The sequence below is a fragment of the Ipomoea nil genome, unplaced genomic scaffold (genome assembly GCF_001879475.1).
Source record: "Ipomoea nil cultivar Tokyo-kokei standard unplaced genomic scaffold, Asagao_1.1 scaffold0980, whole genome shotgun sequence".
Taxonomy (NCBI): Eukaryota; Viridiplantae; Streptophyta; class Magnoliopsida; order Solanales; family Convolvulaceae; genus Ipomoea; species Ipomoea nil.
Genome location: NW_017617408.1, coordinates 3,560,413 through 3,576,028, shown reverse-complemented (window position 1 = coordinate 3,576,028; position 15,616 = coordinate 3,560,413). Strand labels below are relative to the sequence as shown.

The following is a 15,616-nucleotide window of genomic DNA, read 5'->3' as shown; positions in this document are numbered from 1 at the left end:
CTCAACGCCTCATTCATGACTCTTCATATTCTTGCCGTTAGCTCAGCTCCCCAAGGATGTCTCTTCATGTTGTTACCGTTAGGACCTAGCATAAATAGAACTTCCCTCAGCTGAGCGGGGGACACACTGTACTTTCTATACTGAGACAAAAGGCAATACCACTATTGTTACTTTCTTATTCGTTACTTTATATTATATTTCCGTTAACATATTTACCGTCAATATTTAATAAGAGGAAAATGATACACTAGCATAACAGAGAATTGAAGATTAGTAGAATCAAATAATAAATGTATGTGTTCAATGTTCTTACAACTTATCTAAACAAATTGACAACAATGAAAGTAAAAACAGATGAACTTGGTCTATACTTGAGGACCATTTGTTGAAAAAAGTCTTTTTAAATCAAACTGTATATTGCCTTACAAAGTAAAGTGAACAAACTTACAAACTATGCAAGTATAACAATACAAAGTCATCTAAAGTAAGGCAAATCAAGATAGAGTCTTAACCTATTTGCTGATATGACCATATTGCTTATTTTCTGCTTGCTGCTCTTCAATTACTCCACAGCTTGGATAATTTTGTTCTAAAGCGAATAAAAAAAACAAATAAAAAGGTTAGAATTTGTGTTCAGAATAAATAATAACAACACCAGTATAGAAGAAATTTGTTAGCACATTTAGAAAGAAAGTAGATAACAGCACCTAAATTCAAGATTTTAAAAGTAATTAACATTACTGTGTTCACTAAAAAACTGAGAATCTACTTTAATTAGAAAAATAATTTGATAGACTGGCATAACAGACAATTGAATTGTTTTAGAACCAAAGAATCAATGTGTGTGTTACATGTTCTTACAAATTATCTAAAGAAATTGAAGACGATGGAATTATTGGCCTGTTAAGTAAAAGTTAATCATTCTTAGGGAAAGAAACACATTCTCTAAACATTAAATATAATTGATGGATAGCTATCATTACTATTAACAGAAAACTCTTCAGTTCCAATCCTATTTTCAAAATCAAGGCAAAATTTAAGTAAACTACAATGAACCCATCTAAAGAAAGATGCCCCATCTAACTACCAACACAGTTCTCCAGTTTCAGACCCCAGCCAAATAGACAATTCACATCTACATTTTCAAGTACACACAATAGACAGTACAATGTGGAAAATCACTAAGTCAACAATTATAGGCATCAAAAGGAAACCAAGTGAGGAAAATAAAGGTAAGTTCGAAAATTATCTTTTTCATACTTGAAATGAAGCTGCATTGTAGCATCCCTCTTGCTGTGCGATTTTGTTTGTGCTCTACATCTCCTCAAATAATTCCAGTATGTCCATAAAAAACAACATGATAAAGTCGATTACAGGTTAGGATTTGTGTGAATAAGAATATAGCTATAGCATTTTGAACATGATATTTACACAGTTTACAGTAATTTAAATTGGGTATTTTTATAGCAACACTACAAAGAATACTACTTAGAACCCTAATTGCTATGAATCATACAAATCTGAAATTAAGAGATTTTATCTATGATTGTCGATATGCATGCTTAGATCCAGAAAATTAGATCAAGTTTAGAACAAACAACAGTGATAAATAGGAAACCCTAAACAAATTGACTGCAAATTTAACGCACACTAACCTTTGTAGTTGAAAATTAGCTTCACTGCAGCGCGATTTCCACCATTTACTGTTGTTGAACACTACGATCTTTCACGAAAATGAAAGATCGCGATTATGTACTGAGAATCGGGGAGATGCTCATCTAGACCAGACTACAATTTCTCCGGAAACAATGTTCAGTAAGAACAGTTGACTGAGAGATTACGACTAAGGACTGATCTAGATTTAGTAGAGACAGAGAGAGATCGGAAGAGCCTTTTGAGAGGGTGAAGAACAGATCGGTTCAGACATGCGAAGGAGAAGGGTATTCACCCTTCTTCCTCTTCTCAGAAGATTCCGACCGAACAAACATATAATATTATATTATATATATATATATATATATATATATATATATATATATATATATATATATATATATATATTGTTATATAAATAGATAAATAGATTTAAATTAGTTTATAGATATAAATTAATAAATAAATATCTAGATATATATATATATATATATATATATATATATATATATATATATATATATATGTATATACATATAGTCTTCATATTATTTAATGGTGTGATTGTTATGTGTAATTAATTAGATATATTATTTTTCATTGTAATGATATTTATTGTGCACACAATTTTGTGGACCATGTTATACCTAATAATTTGTCCAGTAAACTGTAATCTTTGTTTATAGCAATTACAATTTCATCAGGTTATAGGCTACCATAAGTGCATTATCCGTTAGGTGTGTTTAGTGTCACAACAACTAATTTCTTCATAAATGTTAGGCAAATCTTGAACAATTATAAATTATTGTTGTACTCTGAACTATGTTATGTGTAATTCATTTTTACGAATTTTTATTATTTGAATTATTTTTGATTTTAATGTTATATTTTATATCACAGAAAATGAATTGGGCAACTCATCAACAAGGAATAATTCTGCTCAAGGAAAACAACAGCCTTCGGCAATAAATCCTTCCCGCATTCCTTTTGAAGGGTGTTTGTCTCAAAACATCACACCATTAAGTAACATTACTAACGGTAAATCCCCTTAGTTGAATTCATATACATTCATTGTGAATTTTAAAAAACTTATCTTTTTAATTATGAAAAAAATGACTGTAAAATTAAATTGTATAATTATAATGTAAGTAATGGACCATACCACTTTGCATGGAATACTTTAGTATCACAATAATACTTTGATTGGTATTAATGATATATACTTTCTAATTAATGGTATTTATTGTGCACAAAATTTTGTGGACCATGGTCTACCTAATAATTGGTCCACTTATTAGGTAACCCTTATTGATAGCAATTACAATTTCAACTTATAGGCTAACATAATTAATAGCGTTAGGTGTGATTAATTTATAAAATTTAAACTGCTGTAATTACTGTTGTTATTATAGTCTTCTAATTTTTTATTTTACATCACAACAAATTATTTAGGCAACTCATCATTAAGGACTAATGCTGGTCAAGGTAAAGAGCAACATACGCCAAATAATCCTTCCCAAATTTCGGTGGGAGGTGGCCTGTCTCAAGATATCACACCATTCAGTAACATCAGTAACGGTAAATCCCCGAGAATGAATTGATATACATTCATTGTGAATTTAAATATCCTTATAGTTTTAATTGTTAAACAATGTTTGTCAAATTAAATGTTATCTTTTTAATGTAATTTATGTTTCATAATATCAATTTCTAATTGTTCTTTACAATAGTTACATTTTTTTTGTTATGTGTAATTAATTGATTAGATTGTACTTAATGATATATACTTTTACATTCTAATTCTATTAAGTTGCACAAATATCTACTGACCATGGTCTACCTAATTCTATTCGATTACATATTAATGTTGTGCAATTGAACAAATATTTATGTTATGTGTACTGAATTGTTTCGAGTTCTAATTATTGGAATTATTTCTTAGTTTAATGTTATATTTTATATCACAGAAAATTATTTCGGCAACTCATCTTTTACGAATAATGCTGCTCAAGCTAAAGACCAACGTACGACAACTAATCCTTCCTCAATACCCCTTGGAGGATGTTTGTATGAAAATATCACACCATTGAGTAACATCACTAACGGTAAATCCCCTAAGATGAATTGATATACATTCATTGTGAATTTAATTATAATGTAACTCATGGTCCATAGAACTCAGTATGGAATTGTAATTTCACTAATTTGTCTTCATATGATTTACTTTTTAATATCAATTTCTAATTTTTCGTTAAAATAGTTAAATTTCTTTTCTTATGTGTAATCAATTTGTTGGATTCTACTTAGTGAAATATACTTTTTCATTCTAATTCTATTTAAGGTGCACAGATTGTGGTGGACCATGGTCTACCTATTATTTTTTCCACTAAAATATAATACTTATACAGTGAAATTACTATTTCATATTCTACGCTAGCATAAGTTGTAATGTTAGGTGTACTTAATTTATAATATTAAGACTTCTATAATTTATTTTGTTATTATGTGCTATCAAATATTTTTTTTATAGTCCCCTAAAATGTAGTGGTTTAAATTAAATGTGACTTTAAATATTGTTATACTTTAAATTTGTCTAATATTACGTATGTGTACAGTACGTTCGTCCAATACACAGATAGGTGCAAGGAATTGCCAGCAATTTCTTTTTGTAGATAAAGAAAATCCTGCATCGACGATAACACAAGATGAATTGGCAATTCGTAAACCATTACATAAATATGCAATTGTCGAAGACCATGTAACAACAAGAGACTTGCTATCTGCCTTTGAAGATGAATGTAACCCTACAATGATCGACGCACCAAATACGTACATAGCTGGTAAGAAGATACTACTGGCTATTGAAAGAACTATAAGTAAAGTACATATGCAAACCTTCAACTATTAAAATTGATTTTTAAATGTATTTTAATTTCAGATGCAAATATATTGAGTAACGATGTTAGGCAGACCTCCGATATTGGGACATGCTCTGGTCCACAACATGGTATGTAGATTTGTTTTATAACTCCTTAAAATATCAATCAGTATTTCATTTTGTATATATTTGGTTTCAGGTCAATACTGCGATTTTGGTGATGCAACAAATAAATGTGTCCATTGTAGGGCTTTGTTTTAGTTTGAAGAAAGGAAAAAGAATTTGTCAACAAAAACATCTCCACTGTTTATGTTGTGTTGCAACAATGGGAAGATCAAGTTGCCGGAGAATAAGTTGCCACCAAAAGGTATATTTGATCTCTTTTTCGGCAATGACGAATTATCAAAAGAATTTTTACACAACATTAGGACCTACAACAACATGTTCTGCTTCACATCCATGGGAGGAAAAATTGACAAGAACGTGAACAAGGGGGGAGCACCTCCAATTTTTCGATTAAGTGGTCAAAACTATCACCTAATGGGCACTCTACTTCCAGAACAAGGCAAAGAACCTCATTTTGCCCAGTTATATGTATACGACACGGCAAATGAAAAGATCAACCGTATAAATGCTGTGAGGTAAACAAGTTAGCTTAATTACACATTAAATACTATTATTTATCTAAATAAATATCAATGCCAAGTTTATGTTGTTGTAGGGGTAGTGGTGAGCAAGATGACATTCATGTAGAAATAGTGAATGTCATTCAGAAAGAGCTTGATGAAAATAATGTTTTGGTTAAGTCTTTTCGGATGGCTATGTCTGAGTTGGATATTAATCCATGCGCCGAAGTCAAAATAAAGTTGTTGGGAAAAAGAACTAGAGATGCTAGGACATATAACCTGCCTCAAGTTTCTGAAGTAGCAGCTTTAATTGTCGGAGATCTAGATACCAGTATTGGAGAGCGTGATATTATTGTTCAATCGAAGGGTGGCCACCTACAGAGGATAAGTGAATTAAACCCTTCATACTTACCACTGCAATACCCTATTTTGTTCCCATATGGCGAAGACGGTTATCGGGAGGACATTGCATTCACGAACGTAGTAGGCAAGCGCTCTTCAGGTGGTAGACAGAGGATTAGTCCCAGGGAGTTTTTTTGCTACCGCATACAGTCTAGACAGTCAGCTCCGAGTACCATATTATTTGCAAAGCGGTTGTTCCAACAGTTTGTTGTAGATGGCTACGCAATGGTTGAGTCTGGAAGACTAATTTATATAAGGACACACCAAAAAAGCCTAAGGTGTGAGAGTTATAGTGGATTGACTGATGCTTTGACAAGGGGTGAAGTAAGCCCTGCAGCCCAAGGTCGCAGAATAATACTATCTTCAAGTTTTACGGGTGGTGCTAGATACATGATACAAAACTACCAAGATGCAATGGCAATATGTAGATGGATTGGATACCCAGATTTATTTATAACCTTTACATGCAATCCGAAGTGGCCTGAGGTGCAACACTTTTTACAAGATCAAAGGTTGAAGCCAGAAGATCGGCCGGACATAATATGCCGGTTATTCAAGATTAAGTTGGATGCTTTGATAGCTGTTTGTCGAAAGAATAAACTATTTGGCCCTGTGGCTGGAGGTAATATTTGTCCTTTTATTTGAAATGAATTTTGTTACAATTTTATGTAATTACTTAACCTTATGATGTTTATGTCTATGTTGTTGCAGTCATATATACAATTGAGTTTCAAAATCGAGGTCTTCCGCATGCTCATATATTACTTTTTTTGGAGAAAAGTAAAGAAGTTAGGCAAGTTCTTACTTTAGACAACATAATTTGCGCAGAGATTCCAGATGAAAAGAAAGATGCAGAATATTACCAAGCGGTAGAGGAATTTATGATGCATGGTCCATGTGGAAAAGCGAGGACCAATTCTCCATGTATGGTAAATGCGCGATGCTCTAAACATTTTCCTAAGAGATTTGTTGACAGTTCTACATTTGATGACGATGGTTACCCGGTATATAGAAGGAGAGACAATGGCAGTGTAGTTACAAAGAACGGGATCGCTTTGGACAATAGGTATGTGGTACCGCACAATAGATATTTATTGCTCAAGTACAAGGCTCATATAAATGTCGAGTGGTGCAACCAGTCACGGTCAATCAATTACCTGTTCAAGTATGTTAACAAGGGTCATGATCGGGTAACCGCCGAATTTTACAAAACAGGCAATGATGACGAGAATGGCAAAGCAATAGATGAGATAAATATGTACTATGACTGTAGGTACATATCCCTGTGTGAAGCAGTTTGGCGTCTGTTTGGTTTTGATATACAACTTCGGGCGCCTTCAGTGGAAAGGTTAAGCTTTCACCTTCCTAATCAACAGAGTGTGATATTTGCGGATGATGATGCTATTGAGAACATTGTGAATAGACCTACGATAGCACAGAGCATGTTTTTGGAATGGTTTGAAGCTAATAAAACATATCCCGATGCGAGAGAGCTTACTTATGTTGAGATGCCAACAAGATTCGTTTGGAAGAAAGACCTTAGAAAATGGTTGCCACGAAAGAAAGGATTCTCAATAGGACGTATATTCTATGTCCCGCCAACTACTGGTGAAATTTTCTATTTGAGGTGTTTGCTGAACAAAATCTGGGGCCCTAAAAGTTATGAAGATATTAGGACTGTAAATGGGGTGCAATATGACTCATTCCGAGATGCGTGTTATGCAAGGGGTTTAGTTGATGATGACAACGAATATGTTGATGCAATAGATGAAGCCAGTCATTGGACGTCAGCAGATCAATTTAGGAGATTGTTCGTGACATTGCTAATGAGCAGTTGCATGGGGAAACCGGAAATAGTTTGGCATGCTGTTTGGCAACATCTATCAGACGATGCACAATTCAACGTCCGTAGACAACTGCAGAACAGAGGTAATCGTACATTTTAAAAAAATTATTAAGTCAAGTTTTACGTAGTTGTGTTATAACACCAAATTTTAATATATATTTATGCAGATTTTGTGTTGACCGATTCGCGCAAAATGAACTTTGCTTTAGTAGAGATTGAGAAGCTATTATCTAATCATGGTAAGAGTTTGAAGGACTATCCTGAAATGCCAACGGCAAATTTTGGTGCCTTAAACGTTATTGCAAATAGGTTTATTCAAGAAGAATTAGCATACGATTGTGGCGAGCAGGAGAAAGAGAATCAAGAATTGGTAAGGCAGTTAACAGACGAACAAAAGGCAATATACAATGAAGTGTTAACTGACGTGGATCGCCAGGAAGGGGGGTTATTCTTCGTTTATGGTTATGGAGGGACCGATAAGACTTTCTTGTGGCGAGCACTTTCTTCCGCGTTAAGGTCTAAGAGTCAAATAGTGTTAAATGTAGCTTCTAGCGGCATAGCTTCGCTTTTATTACCTGGTGGGAGGACGACACATTCTCGGTTTGCTATACCGATATCTGTTAATGAAGATTCCACATGCAACATACGTAACGGAAGTGAACTGGCGGAACTTCTTGGGCAAACAAAGTTGATAATATGGGATGAAGCCCCAATGATGCATAAATTCTGCTTTGAAGCCCTTGATCGAACTATGCGGGATTTGATGCGCTTCATAAATCCAAGGAGTTCTGATATGACATTCGGTGGTAAAACAATTGTTTTGGGGGGCGATTTCAGGCAAATTTTACCAGTCATTCCAAAGGGTACTAGACCGGATATAGTTCGAGCGAGCATTAGCTCATCCTATCTATGGAAATCCTGTAAAGTCCTAAGGCTGACTAAGAATCTACGTTTGAAGAGTGTTCAATCAGAAAACGAGTGCAAGGAGATCGAGGAATTTGCAAAATGGATAGCTAATATAGGTGATGGAATTATTGGGTGTCAACTTGATGGGGAGTCCGAGATTACTGTTCCAGAAGATTTTTTGTTGAAGTGCGAAGATGACCCTATTGCTACAATTGTTGATAGCATTTTCCCTAATTTCCGACTGGGAATTGCCGATTTGTCATATCTTAATCGTAGTGCAATTTTAGCTCCAACATTGGATGTGGTAGATGCCGTTAAACAATACATGAATGATCATAATCCTTCTGAGGGTAAGACATACTTGAGTTGTGATTCTGTGTGTAAGTCAGATGCCAATGTTGACATGTTAGCGGATTTGCACACTCCCGAATTCTTGAATGCCTTGAGATGTTCTGGAGTACCAAATCGTGCTTTGACATTGAAAGTTGGATCACCTGTTATGCTATTGCGAAATATTGATCACACACTAGGATTATGCAACGGTACAAGGTTGATTGTTACAAGGTTGGCTGACCATGTGTTGGAAGGCCAAATCATGCGCGGTACAAATGCAGGAACCAGAGTATTGATTCCTAGGATGTCACTTACACCGTCAGATCCAAGATTGCCTTTCAAATTTCAACGAAAGCAATTTCCTTTGATGTTATCCTATGCCATGACAATCAACAAAAGTCAAGGACAAACGCTTGCTAAAGTTGGGTTGTTGTTGAAAAAACTTGTCTTTAACCATGGACAACTGTACGTAGCTGTTTCAAGAGTTAGTAACCCCAGGGGTTTGAAAATTTTGATTTGTGGGGAAAGTGTACCATGTCTTAGTACGACTAAAAATGTTGTTTACAAAGAAGTCTTCAATAATGTATAATAACATTCAACAATTTATTATTTAAAATTTAGTATTTTTTAAAATACTAGGTTTCTTATTATTATTATATTATTATACGTAATATAATATGTACTATATAGGTAGTCATGCATCACGTTATTTCAACAATTAAGTCTTCAACAATGTATAATAAAATTACTATATTCATCAATGTGTAATAAAATCACAACTAGTCATTTCACATTTTTTCAGGTTCAAATAACTATATTCTATACTGTATATATATCATACTATATATATAGCCGCGCATCGCGCGGGTGCACCTACTAGTACTAATAATAGTAATAGTAATAGTAATAGTAATAGTAATAGTAATAGTAATAGTAATAGTAATAATAATAATAATAATAATAATAATAATAATAATAATAATAACAATTTAAAATTATTATTATTATTATTATTATTTGGAGATAGTAGTCTATTTCAAATTAGAATTTTATTATAAACGTCTTCTTACAATATGATATTAAAGAAATTGAGATTCCGTATTGTGTATATTTAATATTTTCTTATTTTCTTACTACCAACTTTGGCTAAATTACGGTCCATTTTTATATGAAATTTATTAAAAATATAAGCGTTAATTTACTTCTCGATTATGGTAAAATTTTCACATTAAATTTTACCACTTTTACCATTTTAAAAAAAAAGATTCAATCCAAGTCAGTTGCTAAAAAATAATATGGTTCAATATTATCTATATATTATTTAACGTTTTACTCTCTTAAATATAATATATTGGTTGAGGATTTTTATTTGTCAAAATTTTAATTTACCAGTCTTCTTGTGATAAGAAAATTATAGAAAGAAAAGAATTGAAAGAGATATCCTTGTCCAGTACGTGGTTTTTCCATTGACGACAATGTCCAATTAAGTATTTTCTAACCCATTAATTACTCAACTTTGCAGACTTCCACTGCCACTCGTATAAATAGCCTACTTTACCACACATTCACCTACACCACACCACAACTAAACAACATACTGATCTCATAGATGGCCACTTGTCATATATTATTGCTCTCTTTTGTTTTTCATTTTCTTCTTCTCTTTTCACTTCATTTGGAGACTGCAACTTCTGAAACAACTGTGGGAAGAGCCCTCCTGAAATGGAAGAACACCCTTGATGAATTCAATACTCATACTGATCCTCTTCATTCTTGGTCCATTGCTAATCTTGACAACATTTGTTGGAATTGGACGGGCATCACTTGCAACAATGTTGGAGCTGTTTATAAAATTAAGCTGGACAATTTCAGTCTCTCAGGTACACTTAAAAGTCTTGATTTCCGTTCATTTCCAAATCTCACTCGTTTTAGCCTCCATAATAACAGCTTTACTGGATCAGTTCCATATGCAATTGCTAACCTCTCCCAACTAGTTTTCTTGGACCTCAGTATGAATCGTTTTGTAAACTTTATACCACCAGAGATTGGAAGACTAACAAATCTCCGGTTCTTGGACCTCGGAGAAAACCGTCTTAGTGGTACTATTCCCTCCCAAATAAGCCATCTTCAACACCTTACTTCCCTCTCCTTGTATGACAATTCTTTGACTGGCCAAATTCCAGAAGCAATATTCACCAATTTGAGCAACCTTCAAACTTTTTATTGTGGGTTGAATCTTTTCCATGGGCCATTCCCAACAAGTTTAGTCAAGCTATCAAAGCTTCAACAACTTTACCTAGGTGACAACAATTTCTATGGGTCAATTCCTCCTACAATTGGAAATCTAAGTTCACTAACCTACCTTGATCTCATGGACAACATGCTGCAAGGAAATATTCCAGAAACACTATGCAATCTTCATTCCCTTAACACGCTTTATTTATCTAACAATAAGTTTAGTGGTCTGAATCCTCAATGCCTTGGAAATATTACCTCACTAAGACAACTTTCTCTAGATTTCAAGGTGACGCATGGGAATATTCCTAGAATCATCTGCAATCTTCACTCCCTTGAAGTCCTTGATTTAAATTACAATTTGTTAGGTGATGTAATTCCACAATGTCTGGGAAATATAACTTCACTAAGACGTCTTTCACTCCAATCCAACACTGGGCAAGGAGATATTCCAGAAACACTATGCAACCTTCATACCCTTGAGGATCTAGCTTTGTCTATCCATAGTTTGGGAGGTCCGGTTCCACAATGTCTGGGAAATATAACTTCACTAAGACATCTTTCACTCCAATCCAACACTGGGCAAGGCAATTTTCCTGGAGCACTCTGCAATCTTCCTTCCCTTGATGATCTATATTTGTCTTTCAATAGTTTGGGAGGTTCATTTCTACAATGCTTGGGGAATATAACATCATTAACATGGCTTTATCTCGGTTCCACAACCGGGCAAGGAAATTTTCCAGGAACACTCTGCAATCTTCCTTCCCTTGATTTTCTATCTTTGTCTTTCAATAGTTTGGGAGGTTCATTTCTACAATGCTTGGGGAATATAACATCATTAACATGGCTTTCTCTCGGTTCCACAACCGGGCAAGGAAATTTTCCAGGAACACTCTGCAATCTTCCTTCCCTTGAGGATCTGTATTTGTCTTTCAATAGTTTGGGAGGTTCATTTCTACAATGCTTGGGGAATATAACATCATTAACACTGCTTTCTCTCCGTTCCACGACCGGGCAAGGAGATATTCCAGAAACACTATGCAACCTTCATACCCTTGAGGATCTAGCTTTGTCTATCCATAGTTTGGGAGGTCCGGTTCCACAATGTCTGGGAAATATAACTTCACTAAGACATCTTTCACTCCAATCCAACACTGGGCAAGGCAATTTTCCTGGAGCACTCTGCAATCTTCCTTCCCTTGATGATCTATATTTGTCTTTCAATAGTTTGGGAGGTTCATTTCTACAATGCTTGGGGAATATAACATCATTAACACTGCTTTCTCTCCGTTCCACGACCGGGCAAGGAAATTTTCCAGGAACACTCTGCAATCTTCCTTCCCTTGATGATCTATATTTGTCTTTCAATAGTTTGGGAGGTTCATTTCTACAATGCTTGGGGAATATAACATCATTAACACTGCTTTCTCTCCGTTCCACGACCGGGCAAGGAAATTTTCCAGGAACACTCTGCAATCTTCCTTCCCTTGAGGATCTGTATTTGTCTTTCAATAGTTTGGGAGGTTCAGTTCTACAATGCTTGGGGAATATAACTTCATTAAGAAGTCTTTCTCTCTACTCAAGCATGCTGAAAGGAAGTATTCCACGTTCACTATGCAATCTTCTTGCCCTTGAGGATATGGATTTATCTTATAATAATTTGGAAGGTTTGATCCCATGGTGCCTTGGAAATATATCCTCATTAAGATATATTGATCTTAGCTCCAACAAGCTGGAAGGAAGTATTCCAGGATCACTATGCAATCTTCATCCTTCTCTTGAAGTGCTCATTTTATCCAACAACAGTTTGCATGGCCCAATTCCTCAATGCCTAGGAAAGTTGAAATTTTTGACAACTTTAATTGTGTTTAAAAACCAGCTTCGAGGAAAGTTAGCTCCAACTCCAGCTCCAACAGTTATTAATGACACAGATCAAACAACAAATACAAGTTTGATTTATGGAATTGAGACATGGTTGTGCAGTTTGAGTTCCTTGGAATTTCTTGATCTATCAGACAACAATTTACATGGTCCACTACCTCGGTGTTTAGTGAACTTCAGCGAGGACCTTACTGTTATTAATTTAGCAAGAAATCATTTTCAGGGGTTTATTCCAGGAGTTTGCATAAAAGGAAACATCTTGGAGTATTTCAATTTAAATGACAATCAATTGGGAGGGTCATTGCCTCGAGGCTTGAGAAATTGCAACAATCTTAAATTTTTAGATCTTGGAAACAACAAGCTTCGTGATTCATTCCCTCATTGGTTAGATACTCTTCTTAATTTGCGTGTTCTTGTATTGAGATCTAATCATTTTTATGGTGAAATATGCACTTCAAAGACTACACTTCCATTCCCAAAGCTGCATATATTTGATATCTCACACAATGAGTTCAATGGTCCTTTGCCAAGATATTATATGGAGAACTTTGAAGCGATGCAGATTGCAAATGACGATGAAAGGCTGTCATCTTATGAAGCTTCAATAAGCCTAGTGTGGAAAGGGGTGGAGCTTCAAGTGGTGCATTATGATATTTGCACAATCCTTGATTTATCCAACAACAGCTTCCAAGGTGAAGTTCCAGGATATTTAGGAAATCTTCGTTTCATTCGGTTTCTCAATCTGTCGCATAACCACCTCACTGGCAGTATTCCATCATCACTGGGAAATTTGACCATTCTTGAGGTATTAGATCTATCATGGAACCAATTGGAGGGTAAGATTCCTGAACAGCTTTCAACATCATTGACATTTCTTGCTGTACTGAACCTTTCTTTTAATAATCTTTCTGGTCCAATACCGCACGGCACACAATTTGACACATTTAGCAACGATTCCTATTTGGGAAACGCTGCTCTATGTGGATTACCGCTATCAATAAAGTGCCAGGAAAAGGGTGAAGGGCAAGCACCGGATGAGAAGGATTCACAACATTTTGGGATTGGATTTGGATGGCGAAGTGTTGTTGTTGGATACTGTTGTGGCATACCATTTGGTTTTGCCATGGGATATTTCATATTTAAGTATGGAAAACCTCGATGGCTTATAAGGTTAGTGCTTGGGAACTGAGAGTGGACTGGAGATGCAACAATTAAGAAGGAGCAGGCACATGAGGAATTTCAGCAACCTTGGAGCAATGTATAGTATCTTTTATTATATGGTTGTGGTTTTAATTGTCTTTTTTCTACCCATTTTTTTCTGTTGTGTGATTTTAGTGTTTGGTTTGTAAATCTTATAAATATAGAGTATCGCTTGTGAATATTGTTATCTTGTACTAATAAATTAGAAAAGTCATGAATTTATGCATTAATGCATGCTAGGCTTGCTAGCAATTGCTTTGAAAAACAGAGCTATCAAGTTTCAGAGAAGCAGATCAGAAGATGAAAACAAGGAATTTTAGTATATCATCAAATAACTTGTGAAGGTCTATACTAGATAAGTTCAAATTTTAATTTGAAAGTCTTGCTGAAGTATATATTTTTTGAGTGCACAAAAAGTTAATAGTTCCCCTTCACTAAGGCGAGAACCCATAACCTCTCACATAGGAGAGAAAGTTGGTACCATTGGACCACAAGGTCCTTAATCTTTTTAAAAGTATTTAAAAAAAGAAAAATTTAAAAGTATAAAAAGAAGAAAATTGAAAAATTTCAGAAGATGGAAAAACTATTGTATATTATATATTCTTCTTATTATTATTATTTTAATTTTGTGATGTGGTTTTTATTTATTCATAATATTATTTGTATGTGTCTGGTCATATTAATTTACTAAACAATATAATTTAAAATTTTAGTTTAGTGATTTTCTGAGACTAATTAAAAATTAAAAATTAAAGTATAAAAATAAAAAGGCAAAGATTCAATATTGTCTATATTCGTTAATTCTAGTAGAGATCCCTTGTCTTTGATTATTAGAGCACATGCACGTGCCAAAGCTTTTCCCATTGTTTGGACCTATTATTTTGTTCATTTGTTAACTTGTTTTGCTTAATAATAGTTCCAGGTAGTTTGTATAGGCTACTATTTATAGTCTTCATTGTATCATTCTCTGATCGTGATCGAGTTCTTTGAATGAAAACTCTTTTTCGATTTCACTACTAAATCTCATCATGGTATCAGAGCATTTTTAATTTTTTTTTGGGTGAAGTGCCAAATAACACCATGAACCAACAACGAAATGTCATCCCGCACATCACATGTTTTTTTTTAAAATCGATAATCATGCCATTTCTCAAATTGAAGAAATTAGCCTAGATGTCAGTTTCAATCATCATTCCTGGTTTTTTTTTTTTTTTTTTTTTTTCTTAAACTAAAATAAGAAAGTTTCACCATAATCCATAATTAAAGAATGTTATTTTATTCAAAGTTTGGGGTCAAAGTACTTGCTAGGTCCCTGTACTGTAGCATTTTGTTCAATTTAGTTCTTGTACCTTAATTTTGTTCAATTTAATCCCTGTATTTTAAGATTTAGAACAATTAAGGACAATACTTAACACCATTAACTTTTTCAGTTAAGTTTGTCCACATGGCATTGGATTTGCCATGTCAGATTGTGTGATGTGGCATAAAATAATAGTAATTCGTCTAGGCTAAAGAATGAAACAATATATTTTTCGAACGCCATATGGACAAACTTAATAGAAACGGTAAACAGTGTTAAGTATTGTCCTTAATTGTTCTAAATCTTAAAGTATAGGGATTACATTGAACAAAATATTACAGTACAGGGACCTAGCA

The 15,616-nt window shown here is 34.2% G+C and overlaps 2 protein-coding genes across 2 annotated transcripts; both read left to right on the top strand.

Annotated features, from left to right (window-relative positions):
* The first annotated feature begins 4,612 nt into the window (after window positions 1-4,612).
* Window positions 4,613-9,456, top strand: LOC109179835. Its single transcript, XM_019329313.1, has 6 exons — window positions 4,613-4,660; window positions 4,793-5,172; window positions 5,253-6,181; window positions 6,271-7,488; window positions 7,573-9,109; window positions 9,447-9,456. Exons 1-6 carry the CDS (start codon window positions 4,613-4,615, stop codon window positions 9,454-9,456), a joined length of 4,122 nt encoding a protein of 1,373 aa, XP_019184858.1.
* A 768-nt stretch (window positions 9,457-10,224) lies between these two features.
* Window positions 10,225-14,253, top strand: LOC109179726 (LRR receptor-like serine/threonine-protein kinase GSO1). The gene is made up of 2 exons (XM_019329215.1): window positions 10,225-11,538; window positions 11,971-14,253. Exons 1-2 carry the CDS (start codon window positions 10,254-10,256, stop codon window positions 13,947-13,949), a joined length of 3,264 nt encoding a protein of 1,087 aa, XP_019184760.1. The 5' UTR covers window positions 10,225-10,253; the 3' UTR covers window positions 13,950-14,253.
* The last annotated feature ends 1,363 nt before the right edge of the window (window positions 14,254-15,616 follow it).

What these genes read in the sequence shown, in the direction of transcription:
- LOC109179835 (XM_019329313.1), top strand. Translation starts at nt 4,613, where the DNA reads ATGTTAGGCAGACCTCCGATATTGGGACATGCTCTGGTCCACAACATG. An exon ending in AACCGTATAAATGCTGTGAG is followed by an intron (nt 5,173 to 5,252) that starts GTAAACAAGTTA and finishes ATGTTGTTGTAG; the next exon opens with GGGTAGTGGTGAGCAAGATG. An exon ending in TAGACAACTGCAGAACAGAG is followed by an intron (nt 7,489 to 7,572) that starts GTAATCGTACAT and finishes ATATTTATGCAG; the next exon opens with ATTTTGTGTTGACCGATTCG.
- LOC109179726 (XM_019329215.1), top strand. Translation starts at nt 10,254, where the DNA reads ATGGCCACTTGTCATATATTATTGCTCTCTTTTGTTTTTCATTTTCTT. An exon ending in GTCTTTCAATAGTTTGGGAG is followed by an intron (nt 11,539 to 11,970) that starts GTTCATTTCTAC and finishes ATAGTTTGGGAG; the next exon opens with GTCCGGTTCCACAATGTCTG.